The 26,699-nt window shown below is 50.1% G+C and overlaps 1 protein-coding gene across 1 annotated transcript in view; it reads right to left on the bottom strand.

The window, feature by feature from the left end:
* Positions 1–4,530: 4,530 nt before the first annotated feature.
* Positions 4,531–26,699, bottom strand: part of TSHZ3 (teashirt zinc finger homeobox 3) — a 29,111-nt gene continuing 6,942 nt past the window's right edge. Inside the window, exon 2 of the mRNA XM_008053993.2 lies at positions 4,531–9,324. Coding sequence (XP_008052184.1) covers positions 6,122–9,151 — 3,030 coding nt within the window. The 5' untranslated portion in view covers positions 9,152–9,324 and the 3' untranslated portion in view covers positions 4,531–6,121. The remainder of the gene's footprint in view (positions 9,325–26,699) is intronic.

Here is a 26,699-nt window from a genome sequence, read left to right as displayed (position 1 = left end):
TTCTGTTTATAATTTGATGCTCAAGGTTCATTATGTGTGTCCTTGGCTTTGATCAGAGATATTAGCACGTGAGCATGTCGTCTGCGTCCATATTGGCAGAATAAGGATGCTTGGAAACACCCATGGACTGGAAACACACTGACGTCATTAAGGCATGAGCTCTCACTTCGGAAACTGCTTTGTAAGTAATGGTATAGACAGCACTGTCCGGTGGAACTTCCTGTGATGGTAGAAATGTTCTACATCTGTTGTCCACAAGAGTAGCAGCCAGCCACATGTACCTATTATGACTGGTGAGCTAAACTGTAGTTTCATTTAAATTTGAATAGCCACACGTGGCTAGTGTCTACTCTATTGGACATCACAGGTTAGACGGTAAATAGCAGTGCACCCTAACTCCTGAGTTAGCTAACTGTGGATGCTAATCTCTGGAAAGGGGTCACCTTGCTTATGGTTATTATCCTCGGGAATGATTTATGAAGGATATATGAGTACGCGACATCACACAAAGGTGGCTGAGAAGCAGTTTCTCTGATCTTCTGTCATTCGAACTTCATTGTGAAAATGCCAGGCTTCTTGGATCAGAGGTGGGGCACTGACATCCCAATGCTGAGCCTCCAGAAGCTGCTACCTTTCACGCAAGCCACTTCTGATGTCTACAGCTGTAGTGGGACTGAGTCACCAGTAGGCTGTCTGGGATCGCTCCAGCCTTCATGGACTGTCAGGCCGCTAACCAACAATTTGGCAAATCCATTGTCTTGGCATGGCAGGGAATATGCTCCCAAATCATAAAACACTTTGGGATGGATGCCTTTGGAACCATTAAAGCCCACCCGTTACAGGGTATGCTTGCCTCTAAAACTCTCGTGGGGGGTGGAGGGTGGGTGGCCTCCTGTCAAATCCTTGGGGATAGAAAAATGGCGCCTGTGAGTCAAACAGCATCTCCCTCCGGCTTGTGGAAACTCAATGGAGTGCGAGGAAAATAAACTCCCTGGAAACAAAACCCTGTGTTTGATCGCTGCTCTGCACTGACACTGGGAATCCAGCCCTTGGCTGTGACAGAGCTGCCACACCGCACGCGAGAAGGTGGAGTTCTGTCAGAGAGGAGCTTTTCTTCCCAGAAGCTTTATGTTAAGAGACAGAGCCGAAGCCCTACCCAAATGAGCGAGATGATTTCCGGAGCTAACTGTAGCGTGTTTCGCAAAGGCCCGGAGCCCTGGAACTGTGGGAGTCGGAGCCTGAGCACCTTTCCTGTGTTCTCTGAGGTCAGCTGAAAGCTTGAAGGCAGCGACTGGCACAGGGTCCCAAGCGAAATGCACGTTCAAGTTTCCTTTGCCAAAGATCACACGTGCTTACTAATAAATCCCTGGGGAGAAAGAAGGTTAGTGTTTCTATTACCAAAAAAAAAGCGAGCTAGCAGAGTAAAAATGGTAATTTCTCCATTAGCTAAGAGGATAATAGCTATTATTTTAAAGTTAAAGGATTTATTACTGAAGAGTGGTGTTGAGGTTTGTGTGTTTTCATTGTTATGATTGCTTCCTATAATACAGAGTGTATTCTTTTCCTACTAAATAGTCAACAGAACGAAGCACAAATGCAATTTCCCAGTTTCCAAAGAACTGCGCAGATGAATTTGAAAAAATAAAATCGTTTTATTTTTTATTTTTTATGAGATGACTCGGAAATCTCCGGAGACAACAGTTTTAACTCTGGACTCGTTCCCTGCAGCCCGGCTTCCCAGCAGCTCCTGTCCCTCGTCCGTCTACCACTCAGGCGTCTGTCTTCAGGATTCTGCTTTCTCCAATGAACCTGGGCGGTTGACAGGGCTCTTTTTCTCCTTAGATATCTTGCCACCACGTCTGTGGAACTGTAGGAGGCCAGGGGGTGAGGGCAGCAAAGCCCACCCAGTTTCAGTGGTCTGAATCTGAGGAAAAGGAGTTGGTCCTTCCAGGGACGCAGAGACTGCTGCCCTGAGCTCGGCTGCAGAGGCCTTTCTGGACAAACCCCTTCCGTGGGAGTGCAGGACGGAGCAGGGTGTTTGGTGGTGATCAATATCCATATTTTTTCTTCTGCAGAATGAAAATAGAACAGAGACGCCAGGGAGATTGGGTCTTCATCATAACCAGCCCTCTCTAACTTACATGTAAGATTTTGGTTAATTATAGAATGCTTGCTGCCTAAAACTTAAAGATACATCACTGATATTTTTGCTAAATGTTGACTGCAGCGAATAGCTAAGATGTGGCATATTGATTTCTTGTTGTGAAGTGAGCTGTTCAAGCTCCATTTAAGATTTTCATCTTGCATGTAGCCCTGAGCACATCACAGCACCATAAATTAGTTAAATTGCACATTTATCACAAATGTTATTTTAAGATACTGCGTAAATGTGATGGCTGAAGATATACAGCAGGCCGGCAACAAGCCAGGCTTGGGCGGGGTGAGGTCGGGGTCACCTACACACCTGTGATTAAAACCTCCCTCACTCGGGAGCACGCCCCTCCTCCCTGGACCCACTGAAAGACCCGACTCAGACGACCGTCTCGTTCCTCCACTCACTTCCTCCGTTAACATCAACCATAGAACAACTACGGTGGGCTTGGATGTGACTTGAGAACTGCCTGTTCTCTCTCAGGGAAATCAGGGGCCCTCTGAGCTATGAGCGGACAGCTCTGCAGGGGAGCAGACCCCTCTTGAGCCAGGCAAGGGTTTGGCGAGTTCAGGAGAAGACGGCCCTACGTTTCCAAGCAGGATGAGACCCGGACCGGCCACCACTCCCCTCAAGCTGTTTGGTTCAGGGGACTGTCACCGTGCCACGTGAAGTCTGTATTCATGCCTAGGGCCCTGACTGCCCGGTGACTATGTTTCCCTGGAGGTAAAATGAATGCCTGGATCCCATTCCTACGAGCGGTCCTTTCCTTTCGATAAGCCCGAGGCCTCAAAGGACCGATAGAACCTGTTCCCCACCTAGGCCATAAGTCCTCACTTCTGTTCCCAAACGGAAAAGCCCAGAAGATCATCCTGGACATGGAGCGAGTAGGAGACGGGCAGAATATCGGGTCCTTCTTCCGAACTGTAAAGAGGGGGCTTCCGCCATCACTTGCACCAATCCCATCTCCCTTCAAGCCACACGGACCCCGGTGGTGATGGAAGTGTTGTCAGTTTAATCTGTTAGATGCAGGACTTTGGATTCTAATAAACGGATGCTATATTTAACCTGTGAAAAATTCAAGAGTGGAAATCTGGGCTCCAGGATGTGAAGATGCGGCACACACAGGAGGGAGGGTGTCTCTGTCCCCTGAGCCAGGTTCCTGGAAAAGGCTTGTGTCCTTCAGATCCTCCCAGGTCATGGCCAGGAGGGCAAAGAACCGTTTAGGCAGGGCCTGGGGATGGCCACGGAGGAGACAGGAAAAGGGGTGGTCCCTGGGGCCAGAGGGGCGAGGGCTTCCCTCACTGTCTGCCAGCAAAGCCCGCTCGTGTGTCCACGTCTCAAGGCGGGCATCACTCGTGCAGCACTCCCTATTTGCCAAAAGCCCATTTTAAACTCTCGTGAGGTTCTCTCGAAAAACCCAGAGGAAGATGGAATTGCTGAGAAAAAATAGAGTAGACAGAAAAATTTGGACTCCTCTTGACAAAAAGGGGTGGGGCGAGTGGAAAAACTGTAGGCGTGTTGCCGAACATCTCTGAAAGGGCTTAATTTAAATTTTTTAATAAAAGAGTATTTTTGAAGAGTTGAGGTGTTTTATGTATTACATGGATGTAATACATCTCTCATTTGTATAATTCTAGGTTAGGAGCTGCAATTCCACATAACTGCAAGAGTGGTTTGAATATAGTAATAAAGGTATTTTACAATTTTACATGATGTTCCCAGCGTTTTGTTGGCATGATTTGCCGGGGCTAATAAAAGCGTGTGATTATCATATAAATGCTCTCCCCCTCCTCCCGTGGACGAGTTCAAACTCCTCCCACAACCCCCTGCCTTGTTACCTCTGGTGGCTCTAGCACAGGAGAGGGAGTCTTGGACCCCGAAGTCCTTTAGCCCAGCTCGGCTCTGTTTCCCGCGAAAATCCTGAGTCAACAGGAAGTGTTCATCCTTCCAAAGATCCTTCTTGCCCATCAGCCTCCTCAACAGTTCGGGGGTCTGATTCCCCTGCATCCAGAAGGGAGACCAAAGCCCCGGCTCCTCCGGCTCCCATGTGGGCTACCAGGTGTGACCAGAAGCTCTGATAGTGGGTATTTGACGACATCACTTTTCCACAGAGAATCTAACCTTAAGTGAATGTCTTCTTTTGCTTTTGCATTTTTATTCTTGGTGAGAATCCTATTCGAGGCGCCTGTGAGTAAGTGTTCCCTGCTCTCCAAACGCCAAAGTTCACTAAAACTCCCCTGATTTACGTGCAGCTTCCGACTGCCAGCACCTGGCAGACACAGCAACCGCTCAGTCATAAACAGATCGCATACAATTTAATTTTAATGTGCTCGTTAGTCGTAGCACATTTCAGACATAATTGTGAACGCAACACAAAATTATAGCAAAAAGACAATTTTAATGCTGCCGTAGAAAAAAGGGTTATATGAAGAGTCACATAATGGTGCTTCATTGTCAACAACAAAACAGGGCACAGAGTGTGTTACGGTGTCTGTGCTGTTTACATGCCAATATTTTATACATAGGTTCTCATATGGTGTCAGCTGTCAGTTACTTCTGCAAATTAACTGCCAAAAATGGAGAAGAACAGAATCACTTGGAGAGCCGGTAACCACGGGTTACCTTTCATAAGCCTAAAGATAAAGCTGCAGTGTGGGATCTTGGGAGAATAATTAGGAAGAACAAAACAGAAAGTTACCAATTGAAATAAAAAGGCATCCTACAATATGGAAGAGCAACCAAGAGGGCTTATAAATAAGTGAAAAAGGTTGAATCACAGAATGCCTCATGACTTTTAAGCAAAGTATTACAGTACAAACATTTTAAAGGCTTTATCAATGTTTAGGAAATACAGTACAAGTTCCTTTATTTTTTTTTTGTTCTTTTTTTTCCTTTTCAAATAGACTTAACCCTTTGAGCACTGAGTTTATTTTGAGCGTTCTTTGATTTCTAATAAATACCTTTAAAAATCATGTGCAAAATAGTTCTGATGCCTGCCAGGGATGTTTTTCCTGGTCTCATTTATTCAGACTGCTCAAAATAAATGATAATATGATGCTAATAAATATGTATAATTTAAACATGAACCTCTATCAATATAGATGTACTGTATAGCAAAACAAACAATCATACTTTGCTTTCAGCTAATGTTTCTGTATACTTTATAAATGCTATCTGTGGTATCTTCTGTATAATTTACAATGTTTGCATGTAAAAAACAAAACCCATAGACCTTAAAAAAAAAGAAAAAATATACACTATACATAGGCACGGCTTATGCCCAGAGCATAGCAGGGACATAAAACACTGTTGCTGTAAATGCAAGAAAAAAGGTCATTTAACCACAATCACATTTTTCATAAGAGAGTCTGAAATCTATACAATATATACATCTATGTTTCAATGTGAAAATAATATATTTTTAAATTTCAAGGCGTGTTATACCCCTGCAGACCTGCATAAATGGAGGTTCATATTATTAATTATAACTAAGCTGGTAAGGAGTTTAAAAAACAGAGCTTCATACATTATTATTATTTTATTTTATTTTTTAACCAAATTAATGCAAAAGTGCTTCAAAGTACTCAGAGGGCTAAAGATGAAAGGGTGAGAAATGCCAGCACACTCGAGTCTTGTGGAAAAAGTGTGCCTGATTTCGTTATAAATGCTTAATTAAACTGTCTGTTAATGCATGCAGCTTGAAGCATCGGGGGATGCTCACAACTAAATCCCATTTACACAAAGTTCCAAACACTTACCACTGCATTTTAACCTTCATATTTTACCAGTAACAACAGCTGATTATGCACCTCTATTAAACACTGTACAGTTATACAAAACAGTCCAGTCCAGAGTGATTCTCTGCAGTTAAAATAAGAACATGTGCCAAGAACAAGTCAGAGGGGCCTTAAGGTGCCTTCCACAGTTTCCCTCAATGCAAACTGCAGTCATTTCCACCGAAAGCAAACGCTACTGCTTCTCTAACTCGGAGACATACAGAAGGTGGTCTTCTGGGGACTTCCCGTGTGTTTTGCTAAGGTGAAGTTTCACTGCGTGCTTGCTGGCAAAGGTCCGATTGCAAAGTTTGCACTGATAGGAGGTCCCCAGGTCCTCCTCGGGGGAGGTTGTCACCAATTTTTCTGACGGTGACTTGGTTTGTGCTATCTGATTGTTAATCTGTTCGGTGGACAGTTTGGATAAGTCCCGTAGCCGGAAGCCCAGGTGTGACTCTAGGTGGCTGATGTATGTGGAAGGAGTCCTGATTTGGGACGCACAGTCGTTACAAAAGAACACAGGGTGGCCAGTGTCCAGGTTTTTGAGGAACTTTGTTCCACCTGTCCTTCGAAGCTGGTATTTCACATTGGCCAGCCAGTGGCTGATGGTGGTCATGGACAGTCCGGTGAACCTCGAGATGTGCATCCGCTCCTGGGGGCTCAGGTCTGACATGATGTACTTTCCCTCGGAGGTCTGCCGGAGGCTGGCGGCGAACTGGGCCTGGAGGATCAGCAGGTGCTGGGGGTTCCAGTTTGACTGGCGGCCCTTCCTCTTCTGTGCGGGTGTCGACTCCTCTGCCTCCTCCAGAGTGGCCCCGTCAATGTCAGACTTCTCAGAGATGCTGGAAGGAGTGGAGGATTTTGACGTGTGGCTCTCTGTCAAGTTCTTCAGCATATCGGATATATCTGACAAGGCATTCTCGCGTAGCGGCGAGTTTGACATGAATGATACGACGGCAGATGTCTTTGCTGTTGTCACCGTGGATGAGGAGGTGGCCGGGGCTGTGGACGTGGGTGACAACAGCACTGAACCCAAAGAGCAGCCTTTGTCACTCTTCCCTTTTGTCAGGTCTATGGGCTGGTCGTTGTTGACGTGGTAGAAATAGCGGTCGAGGTGGTCCGCCTTCTTGGACTGCAGGGGCGGCGGGGTGGCCACGGCCGCCTTTTCCGCTAGGCTATTGCTCATCTTGAAAAGCATGCTCATGGGGTCCAGGGCGGGCAGGGAGGGCTTGGCAGCCTTGCCCAGGTGAATGTTCATGACCGACTGCAGGGCGCTCAGGGGGTTAACAAAAGGCTGTTCGGGCGGGTGGTCAGTGATGATGGCCGTGCTGCCACTCAAGCCGCCGGTCAGGGGCTTCACCAACTCCTTGCCATTCTCCACGGGCTCCGCCAGCGGGCTCCCCTCCTTGCCCCCGTCCCGTGAGGGGCTGGGGCTGTGCTCCTGGCTCTTGAAGCCCCCGTCGCTGGAGGCTTCCATCTTGACGGGCTCGCTGACCTCGCTGCTGCACGGGGAGGGCGTGGCCCGCTTGGGGGGAGAAAGTTTGCCTTCTGGCTCCTTCATCTTCTCCTCAACTTTGGCAACTTTCTCGGTGACCTTCTTCACCAGCTCCTCCATGGCATGAAAGTTTGTCTTGGGCATGGGCGAGGTCTGGCTGCTGGGCGGAGAGACCAGGGCCTGGTTTTTGGAGGGAGACACGATCTCGGTGTTGCCAAACATGGGTTTCAGGGGCGTGCTCTTCCCCGACGAGCCTAGAGACAACTTCATCATATTGGGAAGCTGGTAGGCAGCATGGATGCTGGGGTAGCCGCCCCAGCTAGGAGTGCCGTTCTGGGCCTTGTTGATTGCGGACGTCACTGTGTTTTCCAGGGACTTTAGGATATCCAGTCCCCCCTTGGGGCTCTCCTCTAAGTCGTTTTCAGTCAAGTAGTGGTATTTGGAAGAGATGTCGTACTTCTCCTCTTCCTCGCTGGGCTTCTCCTTCTCCTTGGGCTTCTCGTCGGTGGCCGCCTTCTCCTTGTCGACTTCCTTCTTGACCTCCACGTTCAGCTTCGGGGAGACACTCGCAGGCGTGTTGGATGGGGACGTGAAGGTGGTGGCTGCCAGGGGCACAGACTGGACCTTCTCGTCCAGCAGGGTCGTGATGGTGGGCGTGACCGGCGTCTCCATGATGGGCTTCCCCTTCTTCATGGCCGAGTTGGTGACCTTGATGAAGTGGCCGGTGACCATCATGTGCGCCGTGAGCTCCTGCAGTGTGTCGTGGGAGCTGCCGCACTCCATGCACTTCAGGATCTGGGACTTGCGGGCCTCGAAGTGCCACGCGTAGCTGGCCCCGTTCTGGTGGCCGTACCGGTTATTTGGCGTGATGTAGGGGTTGGAGTTCTTCTGGAGCGCGTCGTTGGCGTCTGACATGGCGGCTTTGGGGGTTCCACCGGTGGAGTCTGGTGAGCTGGGGAGCTCCAGCTCCAGCGAAGCCTTCTTCCGCGCGGCAGGGAGGATTTTGGCTGTGACGGGAGTGACGGGTTCCTTCAGAGGCACTTTTTGGTAGTGTTTTGTTTTGATCATGTGGACACTCAAGTCCTGGAGGGACTCGAAGGAGTGGCCGCAGTACATGCACTTCAGCACCTTCTGGGCATCCTCCTTTCCTTCCATCTCCAGCAAGGAGCGCTTGCGAGGCTTGGACCAGCGCTTGGGGTTGTTGTTGTCGGTCTCGTGGTTGTCGTCGCGGTAATGCCCCGTTTCGTTCATGTGCACCGTCAGCTCCACCAGGGTGTCGTAGGCGGCGCTGCAGTCCTTGCAGCGGAACTTGCTGGCCCCCGTGAAGATGGAGCCGTAGAGCTTGCTGCTCTGGCGGTAGAGCTGCACGGTGCTGAAGAGGCTGGGCTCCGGGAGCATGCGGCTCTGGGACACCTGCTGCAGGGTCTTGGCCATGGCGCTCTGGTGCCAGTCGAAGCTCCCGCTGCCGCAGCTGCTGCTGCTGCTGCTGCTGCTGCTGCTGCTGCCGTTGTTCTCCGAGGAGGGCTGGTGCAGGTTGAGGTTGAGGTTGGACCAGTAGGAGTTGGACAGAAAGTTGTTGTACACGGCCTTCATCTGCTCCAGGCTGTCCGACACGGCCGTGTCTTCCAGCGGGACGGCGACCTCCTTCGTCTCCTCTTCGTTCTTGATGGAGCCGCTCTCAAAGTCAGCCATTCGGTCACTGGTCTCGCTGAGGTGTGACTCGCTGTCCATCTCGTGGCCGGAAAGCTCAGCCGCCGGGGAGTTCTGGTAGCTGGGGCATGCCTTACTGAGCTCCTTCTCTGGGCACAGGTACTTGGCCGAGGGCTCTCCATCTGCAGGAGGCTCTTCTGGGTCTAAGTCTTCATCTACCAGAGCCGCAGCCTTAAGCTCATCTGAAACATAGGCTGCCGTGATAACAGGTGGGAGAGAGGCAAGGCAGAGGGAGAGAGAGTGGGAGAAGGAGAGAGAGAGAAAAAGCATTAGTGCACGCTGATCTGACCCAGAATATGTTCTCGGCTCTCAGGAAAATACGGTAAACTAGACGGGCACATTTATTTGTAGAATTAAATAGTTAAAATGTGGTGTTTCTTTGGAGCAAAAAAAAAAAAATCTGCTCTTCAAACATAATTTGCCACCTTATTCTTCTCAAGGGGCAACAGCTTGAAATTAAAACTAAATTTGAAATTAATGAAGCACATTCTGGAGGTGGCATTCATTTCTAAAGTAATAAATTACTTGTATCAACCTCAGAGACAGCAGTTCCTGTCTGTCAATTAATATGTCTTATGCTTCTCCTACCCCTAATGCATTTCTTAACAGACAGAGTCACAATTTAAATTAAGCAAGCATTTTTTACTCATTACATTTTTGAGACTCAATCTTTAATAAACATAAAGCACAAAAACATCAATAACATTTTTACGACGTCAAAAGAAACTACATCCAGTGTAATAAATGAAAAACAAGGTTTTATGCCTCTTTTCTCACTTCTGGAAAAGCAGGTCTCATGAAAGCGTAGAGCACGTTTCCTACCGGGCTAGGTTCTGGTTTGTCCCGGGCCTGGCCCATTCCCCCCATGTACACCCAGCCAATCTCAGCCACCCGCGCACACACACTGTCCATGCAGGATTATGTCAGAACGAGTTCAGGAAAATTGGTATGCAGTGCCCCTTCCTGCTGTATAAATATATACAAGACCTTCCAGTGGACCTTACAAATGTCAAAGTGTTTGCTCTTTAGACTACTTTGTCAATATTTACTCAGCATAAGCTCCATGGGCATCCAGCAGGGATCCTGTCTTTCTGGAAGCAGTGTAGCTGGGCATGTAAATCCAGCATGCATTCCCGAGCAGGTGGAGGGCAGGGCCCAGCAGCTGCGGGTTCTGAAGCCACACATCCAGGGACGCAGAACCCGGAGGACACTTGTGATAATGCAACAGGGTAAGCTCTTTCATTCTCTTCACTCGGGTTTGTCCTCACTGAAGCTCACCCACCACCATACTCTGCCTCTGGAGGGTCTTGTGAGCAATTAGGCGTGGCTAGCTCTGGAGTAAGGAGCAAGTTCAAGGCAGAGGAGGAGGAAGAAAAAGCGACTTTTCCCGGCTGGCTCCTAAATACTTGTTTGCTTTAAAAGGCTGGCGATCGAGGGTGCCCGGTAGCTGGACACTGCACGGCTACTTGCAAGGCTGATTTAAACACAAAGCTCTTAGGAAAGGAAGGGAAGCTTTGTTTGTGGAATTCACTCTAGTTGTAATTTTAAGGATTTGCCCCAGATCAACTTCACATCAGAAAAAGCAAACAAAAATAACAGTGAAGTGATTCCCTTGAAGCCAAATCAATATCCCCCCCTTGTTACTCTTTCCTGAACAAGTGTGACTCTTTCATTCCTAAGCACCTGCTTTGAGCACCAAGACTTCTGAGCTGGGACATAGCAGTGACGTCCCAACACTGAGCTAATGTGAACTTGGATAGAAATAGTGCCCCAAGTGCACACATCAGCTGTAGGGATAGGGATACTTCTGCTCCATGGCAAACTATGAAGAAAGAGTCCTGTGCATGAGCCATGAATGTCCTTTAAAAATGACCAGAAGGTAGGGCCTGGTGGCTCAGCCTGTAGTCCCGCGCTTTGGGAGGCTGAGGTGAGTGGACTGCCTGAGCCCGCAGGTTTGAGACCCGCCTGGCAACTTGGAGAAACCTCATCTCTACAAAAAATCAAAAAATTAGCCGGGCATGGTAGCGCGTGCCTGTAGTTCCAGCTCCTTGGAAGGCTGAGGCGGAAGGATCGCCGGAGCCCAGTAGGTCGAGGCTGCGGTGGCCGGGAGCGGCCACTGCCCTCCAGTCTGGGTGACAGAGTGAGACTCCAACTCAAAAAAAAAAAAAAAAAAATGACCAGAAGAAAGTGCCCTGCTTCACACTGAGGTGTGAAGTGCTGTGGTGGACCTCAAGTTTGAGGCCACGTACTTAGAGATGACGAATTAAACTGGTGAAGGCTCTTTTCCTAGGGGTAGGGTCAAACGAACAGAGAAATACAGGGCGGACCAGGGAGGCTCCTCTGCTGGCCATAATGAAGACTGAGAACGCGTGTGTAGAAAAGATACAGAAACCAAAAAGTTAAAGGAAGACTCACTCTTTCCCACGGCCTTTCTCAGCTTGCAGCACATTCTAGAAATCAGGGCTCAAACTCCCATGGGGCGGCAGGCCTGGAGCGAGGGTAGTCATGGTCGAGAGACCAAGCATCCCCATGTGCTCAGATCTGTCCTGGTTTTAACGCCGAATGCCCTATATCTCAGGAGTCCGTTCTTCAATCCTGTGTGAGTCAGATGACTGCTGGTCACCCTGGCTGGGGCACACCACACGACCCAGGTCAGAGTGTGGAGGTGGGCCTGCAACCTGTCTTGTCATCCCTGCAGAGCTCAGCTGGAACACAATGCAGCCCACCATCTGCAGAAACACACTACGTGCCCACATGCGTGCCACTTCTATGGAAGGGGTTTTATTGTGAATGATCCATCTGGGAAAAGAGGAGGTCATCCCATGGCCTTTGACCTGGCCACTGAGACCCGAAGGAAAAGGCCAGTCCCACGGAGACAGGGGTGGGTCTCCAGGTCCCGCCTCTCCTGGAGGTGCCCCCAGAGCCAACATCTGCAGCACAAATCCCACATCAGGGTCATTTTGTTCCTATTCAGCTCCCACAAAATCAAGTCTGGGACAGAAATGGCCCCACGAGCAGTCACTACAGGAGGACACCAGGCAAGCAGAAGAGGCAGGAGGCAACACGAAAGAGCCTGCTGTGGCCTGAAGGCTACCTGCGAGGAGGGCTCGGCCAGCTCCCACCCAGGAGCAGTGCGGTTCTCCATGCCACGCCTCCATCCCCCACACCCCGCCCTGCTGTGGAAGCACTGACCCCACACGGGCTGTCCGGGGCGCCCTCACACGCACCATCGCCGATGTGAGCAGATCGCGGACCAGGCTGGCCCGCAGCAGACTCCGATATGCTTTGTAAATTGCCTAGCCGTATCAGAAAGTCATCAGTCTGATGACTGAGGAGGAAGGGAATACTGAAAGGAAAGTACGGCCAGCTGTCCTAACGGGAACAAGGTCCAACTCGGGAAAGTGAAAGGCCTCCAGTGCCAAAGCAATCTGGGTCTTGGGGAGACCTGGTCTCACCGCGCACCCAACCCCTGGCTTCGTTGTGTTTTCCATGAGTCCTTACAAGCACACTCTCACGTGGCCATGACGGAAACCTCTCTACCTTCTTAAATGACCGTCTTCCCTTCAGATCCAAAGCTTGCGAAGTGTATGCTTAGGTTAAGTCTAAGACATCTACTCACTGGTTCTTCCCACTACATTAAAATGAGGGCATGGTACCAATCCTTCCACCACCTTTGGCAAATGATTACACTCCTTTGAGGATATCATACACACTCTTGATTGCTACACTTTTAAAATATTCTAGAAAGTGGAACTGGGCTCAGTGAGATGCCAGAGGGAACCAGAGAATGGAAGGCACCCATTCACTCACAGACACTCGTTGCACTCCCACAGGAGCCAGGTAGCACACGGCCTTTCTTTCTCCAGGCCGCCATTTTCCTATCGGAATAACGCGGGGCACTGGAGGAATGGTTTTAAGGTCCTTCCTCTTCTACATGTCTGTCATTTGTGGCCTCTCTGAGAAAAAGGTAAGGGACTGAGGTATAAAGTTGTTCACCCTTGCCCCTTCTTGGAACACACTGGCTCCTCACAAACAGTGAGCAGATCATCCCTCGGTCCTGCTCTGGACCTAGCCTAGCTCACAAAGCCCTCGGCTGTAGAGAAGATTCTGAAGGCTGGCACGGCGGGTGTCCTGGGTCAAGCAAGCAGGGAACGGAAGACCAGGTGTTTCTCGTCACTTCCGTGTAGATGGTAAGAAGTCCACTGGAGGAGTACAGGGTGCTAAGAACCTGGTCCCCAGCATGCTGGCTGCTGACAGTGAACCACACACAGCTTTGGGAAGCCTCCCTACCGTCTCCATTAACTTTCTGCACATTCTTACCTGAACTCTCGAGGACCTGAGAGTTGACATCCTCAGAGCCTGACCTGAGAACCTGACGTCCTGTCTTGTGCATAGTAGGTGAGCAACGGAGACTGGCTGTCTCATTTCGAAAGAGGTTGGCTGGAGGTCACTGGCAGCAGCAAGGGGCTGTTAGCAGTCTTTGCAACAAGATCCACCCCTTCTCTCTGTGGCCTCCCACGCTGGCCGGTTCAGCTGCAAGCCTCTCTCACCCCCTCCCCAACCAACTCCCTGACTCTGTCCCCAGCCTGTTCAATCTACTCTCCAAGCAGGAGCCATCGGGATTGTTATAAAACAGTAACAATCCCAGGTCATGTGACTCTCCAACGGCTCACCTTCGGTGAGTCTCACTGAGCTCCAACCAACGTCAAAATTCCTCAAAACAGCCCAGAGTTCTCCATCATTTGGCCTCACCCCCTCTAGTCCCTATCAAGAGAATGTGCCAAGGCCTCTCACTCCTCACTTTCCACAGCTGCCTCCTGCAGGAAACCTTGGGGAGATGGAGGAGCAGATGAGGGGACATACTCCCAGGCCACAGGAGAAATGTCACTTCCAGGAGGGGAAGGCTTTTCTCACTCCAGCTTTTGTCCCTCTCGCCACAGAAATTGCCTGTCTGCAGTCAGATGTTCCAACGAACTGTCAGCATCGTGTGGTCAGGACGATCCCCCAGCATCCCATGCCACAGACACCGGCTGCCACACCACCATGTGGCTCAGAGTGGCCACTCAACACGTATCCATGAGAAGAATGGGCAAAGGAACGAACAGCAACCCTCTTCAGCAGCTGCCAGAACATCTCAGATGGGTCCAGACCCCAGCCGGACCCAGAGCGAAGACCTTCCTGGGCCAGTTCTGTCCAAATGGGACTGGCATGTTCGGATGGTGCTACTCCATGAGAAGGGGTCTCTGGGGGACAGGATGACAGTCCTGCCACTGAAGAAGAAGAGAGGAAACCCCTGGATAGTGGTCTCCTCTCATGAGAGCCCCTCGTTTGGCTGTGCCCATATTCGACTATCCATCTTCAAGAATGCGTTACCATCCCTCCTTTCTCTTTAACAAGATTGAAACCTTTTCTCTCAGCTCCAGGAGAGGAGGCAGCTGGACTGCGAGGGGGAGGGGCTCTCCTCCAACCCCAACCAACAGCTGCAAAAGATGCAGAGAAAAGCAGGAGCCAGCAGAGACCAGCAAGTGAGGGTGGAAGGGGGCCTGTGTGCCCTTCTCCAAGTCGCTCCATTGAAAAAGCCTCTTTCCAAGATGTGTCCCCGCCCGACTGCCGCACCAGCTTCCCTGCACACACCCCACTTTCCTCACCTTGCAAACAAGAGCCTGAGCTTAAAGCAGCAAGCCAGCAATCAGTCTTTTGAGAGCTGAGTGCCAAGGACACATTTTCAGACAATGGCATGAAGTGAAGAACTTGGCATGCCCAGAACCAAATGGGGTTCTGGGGTAGAGATGCCCATTCAGCGGAAATGAAAGCTCCCGGACTTACAAAGGCTTCCTACAAAGTTCTATGCCCAGCAACGTTGGAAGGCCGAGTGACAGAAAAAATCAAAAACCTAATCCTGCCTGACAGGTGCACTTTTATGAACCACATTCACCCTCACTGCATCTGATCCTCTCAATGGTCCTGGAAGCTGGATAAAATGATCTCTATTTTGCAAGGAACTGAACCTCTGAAGACTTACAGGGAACACTGGCTTGGGACACCAAGCCCTCTGCTGGGGCCTCAGGATGAGTTAGTGGAAGCAGCGAGGGAATTTGAACTCCTAAGACCTCAGGCCCCAGTAGAAGAGGGCCACACAGAAGGGGTGTGGAAGTGAGTGCCCCCAAACCCACCCTCGGATTCAGAATGGGCTGCAAGACAGAGCCCTTGCTGACTTCCCAGTGGGACTCCACACCCGCCTCTCCAGGACATCCCGAGCCCCACTCACAGCTCACCAGGATGTGCCTACCATGCCATGGGGACAATGGACATATGCAAGGAGTGATGAGCCAGCCCACCATGACCATCAGAAGGTCGGGAGTCAGCAGCTCACGCATTAATATTTATTATCATCGTGAACCCAACGCAACCACTCAGCCAGGTAAAAAGAAATTAATATGTTTGATATACATATAAAGCAGTAAGCTGGGGCATCATGGAGTTCATTTCTGGGCAAGTGGATATCACACCTTTATGGTGTGGATCTGCACTGTCCAGTCACAGGGCTGGGGACAGACGGGTGGGGGCCAGGAAGGGGACATGGGGGGGTGTGTGGGGGGGGATAAAAAGAGGGCGTGGCTGCATCTTCCAAGTAAGTTCCAAGTAAGTTGCCCTGTGAATGTTCATGTGTTCTGGGCTGAAATGAAGTTTCCGAAGTTATAACCCTCTTGTTTTCCCTGGGAAAGTGCTTTGCGGGTTTAAACTTTCCATAGATTCCTTTTCCTCGTGTCTTCTCGGTTAAAAAAAAAAAAACAACAGCCCAGCTGAGCACTCCCTCCGGAAAGTGGGACTCTGGACATCCACCTGTAAGTCCCCTACCTAGACCGTGATGCAGGGAGGGGCAGGGGCGGGAGGGAAGGGGAAAGGAGGGGAGACAGCAGGACTGCGACAGGTTTCCCTCAGCCCCCCAGGGTTTGAGAAGAGCTCCAGGAGGGTGGAGGGGAGGGAGCCCAGAAAAGACGGAGGGAGGAAGAGAGATGGGAGAGGGAGATCCACTGGGTTTAGGGGTGGTGGGGGGAGACCAAGCAGGGGACTGGCAGGCAGGCAGTGGAGAAAGAAAACAGGTGAGAGCCGGGCTCGGCGGCTCAGCCTGTCATCCCGCACCTTTGGGAGGCTGAGGTGAGTGGATGGCCTGAGCCCGCGGGTTCGAGACCCGCCTGGGCAGTGAGACCTCATCTCTACAATAAATCAAAAAATCAGCTGGGTGTGGTAGCGCACGCCTGTCATTCCGGCTACTCGGAAGGCTGAGGCGGAAGGATCGCCGGAGCCTGGCAGGTCGAGGCTGCGGTGGCCGGGAGTGGCCGCTGCACTCCAGTCTGGGCGATAGAGTGAGACTCCAAATCAAAACAAAAAAAATAAAAAAAACAGGTGAGGGAGAAGAGACGAGGAGGACGGAGATCATTTCGGGGCTGAACAATGAAGAGGGCCTGAGCCGAAGAGTCCTGGGGCAGAGGTGGTTGGGGGGCTGCCGCCAGGCACGCCCAAAGAGAGGCCCCAAGAAGAAGCCCCGGCGAGAGCCGCCGGGGTCAGCTGCAGTGCTGGGACTCCAGATCTTTTCTCCATCTCCCATGAGCACTCAGATTTCAAAAGAAACCGGGAGATTTTTTTTTTGAAGAGCAAGACAACCAGCGGAGGGGAGTGACCAAGAAGGAAACGAACTACTCAGCCACACTTGGTGAGGAAAGCCAGCAGGAAGCAGCCTGGAGACAGAGGGCTGCTTCCACCTCAGAGATGAACGGGGACCATCCTGGGCAAAGAGAACTTGATGGTGGCCGGCACGGCCAGAAAAGCTCCGGCGGGACGGGTCTGGGAGGTCACGCTGGCCTTGGCAACCCCCAGGAGCTCTCTCAGGCCCGCACACAGGTATGATGGCACTGAGGACATGGAGCTGCCCAGAAGACGCTGGAGACTCAGGGTGTGGGGAGAAGTTGCTCTCGTGAGCAGCTCTCCAAGCCGCGTGCGCCCATCTCTGCAGTCCCTCTCCTGTCCTCACCTCACAGCCACGGTGACTCTGCCTATATCATGAATCAAATTCAAATACGATGCCTAAACCCCCAGGGAGGCCTTATGTCCCCCTTCCTGCTGCAGATGTGTTGAACAAAGAAAAGCGCCAGGATCTTCACATGGTGTCTGGACCACTTCGGAAATCCTCTCCCGCTGGCCTCACACCGCTCATACCTGGGCTCACAACAGAGCAGACCTCAAGAAATGACAGGAGGGGACAGCTTGGAAGCCACAGCAGCCCCACGTGGAGCCTCCCCATGAAGGAAGCAGCCCGGACTCTGAAGAGGACCTGGCATTTCTGCTGGTGCTTCTGCTTGTGCATTTTTTCCTGTGAAGCCATGTGAAATCACAGACGGTGAGGCCCTAGGTCTCAGCTCCTGCTCGGCCACAAATTAGTCACGTGGCTTGATGGCTGGCTTTGTGTCTGGGAGATTGGGCTTCTTCGTCCATTAATGGAAAGCAGGGATGGGAAGCCTCGGTGTTCCCAGGTGTTTGTATACCACCCATGACATCATAATGAGCGAGCATAAAGGACTCTTCCGGGTGAAAGGAACTCTGCGATTAGAGGCGCACTGACCGCACAGGGGCTTGTGTGCGTTGCAGGTGCAGGGGGCCGCCTACTGTCCAGCAACTGGGAGGCAGGTCGGGTGGCGGTCCCTGGGCTCACCCTTCTTCTTGTAAAGACCTCTGAGCTGGTGGGCTCCCAGACCTCCCGCCTGGCCTCGCTGCCTGTCGGGAAAGGAGGCAGTGGGGAACCAGTGAAGAGCCCTGCCGGGGTGAAAGTTCCCCACAGAGACTCGGGTTCCGACCCTCCTCTCCCTGGGCCGCTTTAAGCGGTGGGCTTTGGAAAAGGAAGAAAGAGAGAAAGGGGGAGAAAAAGGAAAGGGAACCAAGGGCCAAGGAAGAGACGGCGACAGACCAACACACACCACACTGATGCCCCTGACCCCACACAGGTCTCCTCCCCAGGTGTGGCCCAGCCCCTACCTGCAGGACTTCCGGAAAGGAGGAGGCAAGAGCAGAGACTGAGTCTGGCTCCAGCCCACTGCTCAGACCTGCCCTGAGATCCCCCAAGCTCTCCCCACAGTGGGTGATCGGGCGAATGGCTTGCAGCAAGGTGTGTCTGGAGAGGCCTCCTCAGACACCGGCTCCGCCCAGCTGCCAATGTCCCCGCAGCATCCATTCCCCCATCTTCTCTCTGTGGAGCCCAGTCCCCATGTTGCCTCAGCTTCTGTCTTGAGCCACCTTCCTTGGCATGGGGGAAAGAGCTCGAAGTTCCAGAAATTTCACCTAAATCTCACCTTGTTTTCCATAGGCCTGGGAAATCCAGACGGACTGATCTATTGAACACACACATTTCCATGTGACAAAGGACTTGTGCAAGCGTCTGACACACTGTGCCCTCTGGATCATTGTTAGAGAGGGCTCCCTGCTGTACACGCATGTTGCACACCTTTGTGATAGGGCGAGGGCTTCTTCGTAAGGGCAGCCATGGGCTCTTTCTGGTGCAACCTGATGTGGGACCTAGAGCTACCCCCAGATGTCCTGAGATCCCATAAAATGAGTTGCTCAGAGGCAGCCACCCACTGCCTCCGACCTGGCCAGGAGCCCTGCGGAGTATGAGGCCTGGACTGCCACTGACCCCACATTTCCACTCTAGGCAGACCCCAAGACACTGATGTCGGGGAGAGGGGACTTCCTTTTTGTGTCAAGAAAAAGAGGCGGTGGCAGAAGTAAGCGAGGGATGGAGTGGCAGAGGCTCAGCTAAACATGCATTAGGTGGTCACACTGCACGTTAGGCCTCTGTCCCATTATTAAGTAGGCAGCGAGAGAGAAATTGGTGCTGGAGAGGAAGGGCTTATGTCCGGCACCCAGGAGTTCCCAATTCAGCAGGGAATATGTCTCCATTCATCCACCTGGGTACCTGGCATCACCTAGAGACATCAACCAAGCCGCTTAGGATGATAGAGGTCACAGCCTCTGGTGACAAAAAGAGAATGGCATCTCGGATGATACCCAAGAGACCAGAGACCTTCCACGCAGCCCTGCTGGGTGCTGGTGCTCACCAGAAACCAAGAGGATACCCAGAGATTCAAAGCCAGGTCAGAGGGACCAGAAGGCCAGGGTGTGGCTCTGGGCAAAGGAGATGTAGCCAAGGGTATAATGGTCAGGACTTCTCCAGAAGGCTGACCACACTGGAATGACAACCTCCCTAGATTGATTGTTCTTCCCACTAGCAAGGTCAGGAATATTAATTTTGTACACGCTAATTTGATGTAATGTGTGAGATGAATGCTTGTTCGGTTGGGTATCACTGTGTTAATAAAGCTGCGATGCTTTCCTGCCAAGAGAAGCATGGCATTAGCTGATTGGTGAATGGAGTCAGTGTGAATTTGGCAGTGTCACTCTTCAGCAGAACCAGAGTGGCCAGGGGTTGTTCGGGCAATGATAGGCTATGGCTGCTCCTCTCGGGGACCCATGGCAGCAAGCCTCCCAGAGACACCTTCCAGGTGCTGGAAACTCCAGTCTACGCCAAAGACTCAGAACCTGTAACAAGTCCTGTTCCTCCAGAGGTGGCCATGAACCTCCAGAGCCAAACCTGGGGCTCCCACCGCTGGGTTAAGAAAGACACTGCCCCAAAGCCTTCTCTCTGTGGAGTTTTGCTGCAACAAAAGAACCCTATTCTGCCCTCTCAGCAGCCTCTGACCAGAACACCTCCCTCCATTCCCAGTACTCTCTTCATGAGGGAGATGGCTCAGAAAAACAGGAGGCCAGCACATCGGGAGGCTCTCCAAGATCAGAGAGAGAAGGCAGCTTCCCTATCTCCAAAATGACACTCTTGCAATGCCTTCTGGTGGGTTTACTCTGTGACAGTTTGGGCACCGACCCCACTGCAAAGAAAAATAAATGTATCAAGGACACATTCGCATGTGAAACAATTGCTTCAGGCAAATCTTCAGAAAATGAATGAGTCAATACTCAGTTGGGGGACCATCTGCGTCACCTGTTGTCCCTGGCTTCCAGCATCAGAATGACCCAGCTGGGCATCAAGTCAACAGTGGAAGTCCATAGAGCCATCTCTTACAGGTTGTCTACACTCTTGCTTCCCGTGCCCTGGGGGAGTCCACCGTGGAGCTGACAGGGCGGAGCCACCATTCACCCAGCCCAGTGGTGGGGGTGTGTCTGGATTGACAGCTGTCCATTTGGCCCAGTAGCCTGTGATAGTCTATCAGGTGAAACAAGTCTTCTGGAACCAAGGTGGGTCCTTGGAAGAGTGGTGAAGGATGTGAAGCTTGCTGTCAGGGCTGTATTCCCATTCCTGTTTCTAAGTTCAATGTATTTCCAAGTCCACTACACACGCAGAATGAAGAATCCAGAGTCTGAGCCCTTTCCTAATACCCTTTTTACCTTTTATTTCACAAAATCCAAAATCCTAATCTACAATGGATTCAATAAACTAGAATTACTTCATCCAAAGAAAATATCTTCTCACCTTGGTGGAATAAGAGTTGGGGGAATTATTAGGGGCAGGGGATGTGCTTGACCTTCTCAGATTGCACAGATGAACAATGGTCGATTTTGCTAATGACTGAGAACAGCCGTGTCTTACACGCCTTCAGCTCTGGAGCAAGGGAGCTTATAGGAGCAAAGCAGAGTGATTCTTACAGGGTCACTCGTGCCTCCAATGAAGCAACTCATTGAGGTAGCTCACGGAACCAACAAGAACTCTTGCCTGCCTAGATGCTTGGTGGTCTCAAAACCTGCATAAACCACAGTTGAGAACTGGGTTCAGGAAATTTGGAGGAAGTCCTTAAAATGGGCCTGTTCAGAGGCTATACACATACAACTCAGGTTCTCATTGGAACAAACTGGAGTGTCTCCAGAGCACCAAAAGAGTTGTGCCCAGAGAGAAGGATGGCTTACGTGAGAGAGAAGAGTGGCTTACAAACGGATGGCTTACATGAGAAAGGAATTAAGATTTACGTGAGAGAGGAGGCAACTGACTCACCCACCAAATCTATCCATTCACCCAGACAACTGTCTGTCCATCCACCCATCCGCCCACCCATCCATCCAAAAAACCTCTCCAATAATCCATCTATCCATCCAGAAAACCGATCCAACCATCCCTCCGAAAAGCCCATCCATCCACCCCAAAACCCATCGATCCAACATGTATTAGGCAGTAATTACATACTCCAGATGCTTTAGGGTAGGAATAAGAAGCTACAGCCTTTATTTTTATGTGGTCAAGATGGCCCTGATTACTCAGAGTACAAAGGCATTAGAGGATCATACACCTGCACACATATCTTAGCTTGATATTCAAAGCCCAGTATAACCAAGCCTTATTATACCCTCTAGGTGTTGTATTCCAAGCCCTCTCCCCCATGACACACACACACACACACACACACACACACACACACTCTCTCTCTCTCTCTCTCTCTCTCTCTCTCACACACACATACACACACACACACACACACACAGCCCTTGCCTGACAATGTTTTCTCGTCTTGCTTTGATGCTGTTTCTTCCACTTCACATACTTTGCATCCCATGCTCCATCTTTTCACACTCTTCTACCTGTCCTCCAAGGCCTACTCATCCGCATTCCCCAAAAAGACCTTTCCCATCTCTGACAGTCACCTCTTTAATATCAGTGATGAGATTATGGATGGAAGAGGCTTCCTTAAACTCGACATCCCAGAGTACTACAAGGAACGATTATCAGCATTACAGTTTGTGCATATCTTGTGACATTTATCTCTCGTAGATTTAGAGTGGCTAACAACATGCATGAGTTGTCTCTCCAACGACACTACAGGAGCTTTCCTTACCTCTGTGTCCTCCACACAGCCTGGCGTACCAACTTTCCTCAATAACTCCCAGTCAAATTCATAGAGTTTGGATGGTGGTGCTTAGTTTAATAACCAGCACAGACCACAGGTCCCCTCAAGAAGTTTCCACCAGCTTCCTCGACGGCAAATGCTGAGGAGAGGAGCCTCAAGTATCCTCTGACCTCCCGTGCACCTCTTCACAGGTCCTCACTCCAATGGCACAGAGCAGAGACCCTCCAGTAAGAGCCAAGGTCACAAGTGTATCTCAGGAGTTCTGACATGGTTCCTCATCTTATGACAATAAGGAAAACCTGGAGAGATTGTTCTCAGTGACCCCAGAGAAAGAAGCTCAGCCACCAGTGTGGCAGCCACCATGGCCAAGTGACCGTCGTAAGGCCTGCAGACTGCTGCAGCAAGGTAGGACTGACCCACACTTGGCCAACACCCAGCCAGTGCTCACCCAGCTATGTCAGTGCTCGGTCAGCATGCATCCGGCCTTGCTGGGACACATGTGACCACCATTTGGGTGGACAGCGCCAAAATCTTCCTAGACTGTGGAAAGGAACAAAGGCGATGGTTCAAATGTTTCCATTTTTAAAATAATTTTGACGGACATAAATGCCCATAAATTTCAACCTCATTTCTATTTATTAAAATGGTTTTCCCCAAACCAATATATAAATAATACCTATTGAGTGGGTGGCATTGCAGTATATGTTTTCTTTTAAATATCTTGTCTCGCAGACTTATATTGACATTTATAGTCTGAGTTAGGTGTTTCCTATACCAGGTTCAGGAAATTTCAACACCTTACAATCCATCCAGAGAGAAAGAGAGAGAGAGAGAAAGAAGAAACTTAACAAAATAATAAAAGCAAAACTATAAGTGGTTTCTGCATTGCTTGCCATAGCTTTTTAATGGAGGATAATGTAGCAGTATGAAATCTGACGACTAAGTTTGTGAATGCATCCTAGAAAACGTGCTACATAACTCACTGATGAATATCACTACGATCACCTTCGAATTACTCTCCTTGAAAAGCTACGCACTGACTCCAGCACCTAGTCCACTCATCAAAGCAATTTTGGAACTCTTTTCCTAGAATGGTTGTCAGAGCTGTTGCTGCAAAATAGTGGGAGAATGTCAGAGTTTGAATTAGAGCAATGAACAAACATTAAATTTCTTGTTAAACCTGGCAAGAGCAGAAGTGAAATCAGGGACATGTTTGTCCAAATTTATGGGGATACAGCCATGAAGAAGATGGCAGTATACAAACGGACTAAACATTTTTCTGTGGAGAGAGAAAGCATCACTGATGAGAGGCCAGGACAGCCAGTAATGAGCAGAACTGATGAAAACATTGCAAAAATTAGTGAAATTGTGCATCCAAATCATCGGCTGACTGTGAGAAGCACAGTATACCAAATAAACATTGAAAGATTAACAGTTATGAAATTCTTAACTGAAAATCTTGGCATGAGAAAGGTTTGTGCAAAAATGGTCCTGAAGGAGCTCTTGCATCACAACAATGCACCAGCTTACATGGTACTGTCTGTGAGGGAGTTTTTAGATGGCAAACAAATAACTGTACTGAAATATCCTCCCTACTCACCTGATCTGTCCCCCAGTTATTTTCTTCTTTACCTGAAAATAAAGGAAATATTGAAAGGAAGACATTTTGATATTTAGGACATCAAGGATAATACGATGACAGCTCTGATGGCCATTCCAGAAAAAGAGTTCCAAAACTTCTTTGACAGGTCAACTAGGCACTAGCATCTGTGCATAGCTTCCCAAGGGGAGTACTTTGAAAGTGACCATAGTGAGACTCAGCAATGAGGTATGCAGCATTTTTTCTATGATGTGTTCATGAACTTAATTATCAGACCTCATCTATATCAAAATTGAAAATGTGTGCAATCTTTGACCCAGCTAGGAATCCATACTACAGAAATATTCATGCATGAGCCCAGACAAACTTCTATGTTTACGAATGGTCTCATCAACATTTCTTAGAATACCAAAAAAGAGGATAAACAAACCAAGGTATGCCCATATCATGAAATATTATGCAGCAACTGACAAGGATGATAAGATAGAAACACCAGAGTCCATGAAGATATGGAGCGACCAGAATTCTCACACGTGGCTGCGGCTGTAGAGACTGTTACAGCCATTTTGAAAATCTGTTTGGCAGTATCTACTAAAGCCACACATACACGTACTCCGTGATCGGGAAATTCTACTCTGAGATACATACCCCGAAGAAACGCACACATATTTCCTCAAAGATCTGCACAATGATACACTGGCACATTATTCATAATAGCAAAGAAACTGGAAAGGAGCCAAACGTCTACCACTAGTAGATGAATAAATGTAAGGTGTCATGTCCACACAAGAGAATGCCACACGACAGCAAAAATCAGCTAACTACAGCATGGGAGACTCTCGCCAACAATATAGTGAGTGAAAGACACCAAATATGAAAGGCTACAGATTGTTCAAATCCATTTATATAAATTTCAGAATTGGGTAGAATTAACCTGTGGTGTTAAGTCAGGAGAGCAGATTCCCTTTGGAGGTGGTGACTGGGAGGGACTTAGGAATGAGATGCAATGTGTTTCACTTCTAGGTTCAGGCTCTGGCTGCATGAGTGTGTTCACTTGCGGAAAATTCTGCCTATACTTATACTTGGAGGCTGGCCTTTTTGTATGTTACAGTGCATAAAAAGTTCAAAAAGAAAGATAATTTGGCCTAACACGGTGGCTCACACCTGTAATCCTAGCACTTTGGGAGGTGGAGGCAAGAGGACTGCCTGAGCCTAGGGGTTCAAGATCAGCCTGAGCAACTTGGTGAGATCTTGTCTCTACAATAAACCAAAAATTAGCTGGGTGTGGTGGTGCAATGCTTGTGGTTCCAGCTACTTGGAAGGCAGAGGCAGAAGGATGACCTGGGCCCTGCAGATTGAGGCTGTGGTAGCTGTGATTGTACTCCAGCATGGGTGACAGAATGAGACTCCAAATTAAAAAAAAAAATAAAAGATAATTCTCGAAGTGCTCATGTGGGAAGAGCTCTAAGTTATATTGGCAAGCGGGGGGGAAATGTCTCAAAACACAAACACTGATCTCTGTTTTCTGTTTGAGTTTGAGTGTGTGCGGTCATGGGTGGGCACTCAGGGAAAGGATCCTGGCCTGGATGTTAACAGACGTCCTGCAGGTTCAGGAGCTGGGCACTGTTGTAGGAGGTGAGATAGCAGAAGGAAGGAGGAAAGGACACTCTTCCGCAATGTTTAAAGTTTTCACAAGCACACATGCATGAAGTACTGTGACATTTTTAAAAGTATAAAAGAAACTGTGTTTGTATCGTCCCCCTCCTATGTGTCAGGCTCTGTACTGGGCAATCAGCAGAGTGCATGCCTGTGAGCATGAGTGAGCTCCTTCACTGGGAGCTGGATGTAAATGCACAGAGACCTCTGGGGCCAGCTCCATGGGACCCCATAAGGGTCACTAACAGTTCTAGACCCTTCCACCTTTGCTTCCATCCCCAGTAGCATTCTGGGTGAAAATGCCACCCTAGGGACAACAGACGCCCACTGTCTCTAAGAAAACTTCTCTGGTGAAGTCACTGACCTCAGTGCAAGGAGCAGATGAGAGCCTGCAAGGTTGCCGAGTGATCCCCAAGCACCCAGGGGGATGGCTCCCCCAGCCACAGGTGGGGCTTGTCTCCACTTGTGGGAACTCGTGGCCCTCGAGTCCGTCCCTCCCTTGCAGATTCAGGCCTGGTGCCTGAGACGAGCCCCATGCCTTCCTCGGACACAGTCCTCCGTTCCTCTCAGGGCCCAACCCTGAAGTGACAGACGTGCGGTGAAACCTCTCTGGGCCCTCCATTTTCCTCCTGTGGAGACTGACTGAGATCAGTGACCAAGTGCAGAGAAGGAATGCAAGGCTAGTGCGTCCCCGCCCCTTCCTATAACCAACAGAAAGTTCTGGGACCTGGATTTTCTGATTCTAATGCAGGTGCTCAAGAAACACTCAGGCTTGGGGGAGGCCCTCAAACCCGGAACTGTGCCCCCCTCCCAGCCCCTGCAGCCACTCGTTTCCCTGGCCATTCCCTACCCTAATGCATTCCTGTAGGCCCAGCCATCATGATCCTAAAGCACAGCTAAGAAATGCCCGCTCCTCTGCAGAGAGACCTACAGCCAGAGCAGCCGGCGCTCCTGACGCAGCTTAGGTGGGGACCACGCTGGACAGCAAGCGCAGGGCTATGTGGAGCTCCTCTGGCCTCCTGCGTCGCCTGCCAATTCTCAGGTGGTCAGAGGCACTCAAGGACATCTAACATCTCAGTATCTCCTGGCTTCCCTGGTGCTCCCTGTGCACCCATAGGGTGTATGCACGGGGCCAGGGCCATTTCACCTGGAAACCCAGCTGATACCCACTCTGCCCAAGGGCTTTGCTGTCCCCTCCATCCCAAGCCGACCCTTCTCACCTCTGCCTGCCCACGGCCCTGCAGGGATTTCGGAGCTAGTAGTGCCGTCCCTTGTTTCCACAGTGGGCTGGGTGGGCGAGGAGGTTCCGGGAGCCCCCAGCACAGGTAGGCCCTCTATATGTTTCTTTGAATTGAATCAAACTTTTTTTTTTTTTTTGAGTTGGAGTCTCACTCCGTCGCCCAGACTGGAGTGC

The sequence above is a fragment of the Carlito syrichta genome, unplaced genomic scaffold, assembly GCF_000164805.1.
Source record: "Carlito syrichta isolate Samal-C Ts95f unplaced genomic scaffold, Tarsius_syrichta-2.0.1 Scaffold76744, whole genome shotgun sequence".
Classification (NCBI taxonomy): Eukaryota; Metazoa; Chordata; class Mammalia; order Primates; family Tarsiidae; genus Carlito; species Carlito syrichta.
Note: the sequence above shows the minus strand (reverse complement) of the source record. Positions and strands in the feature narration are given on the sequence as shown.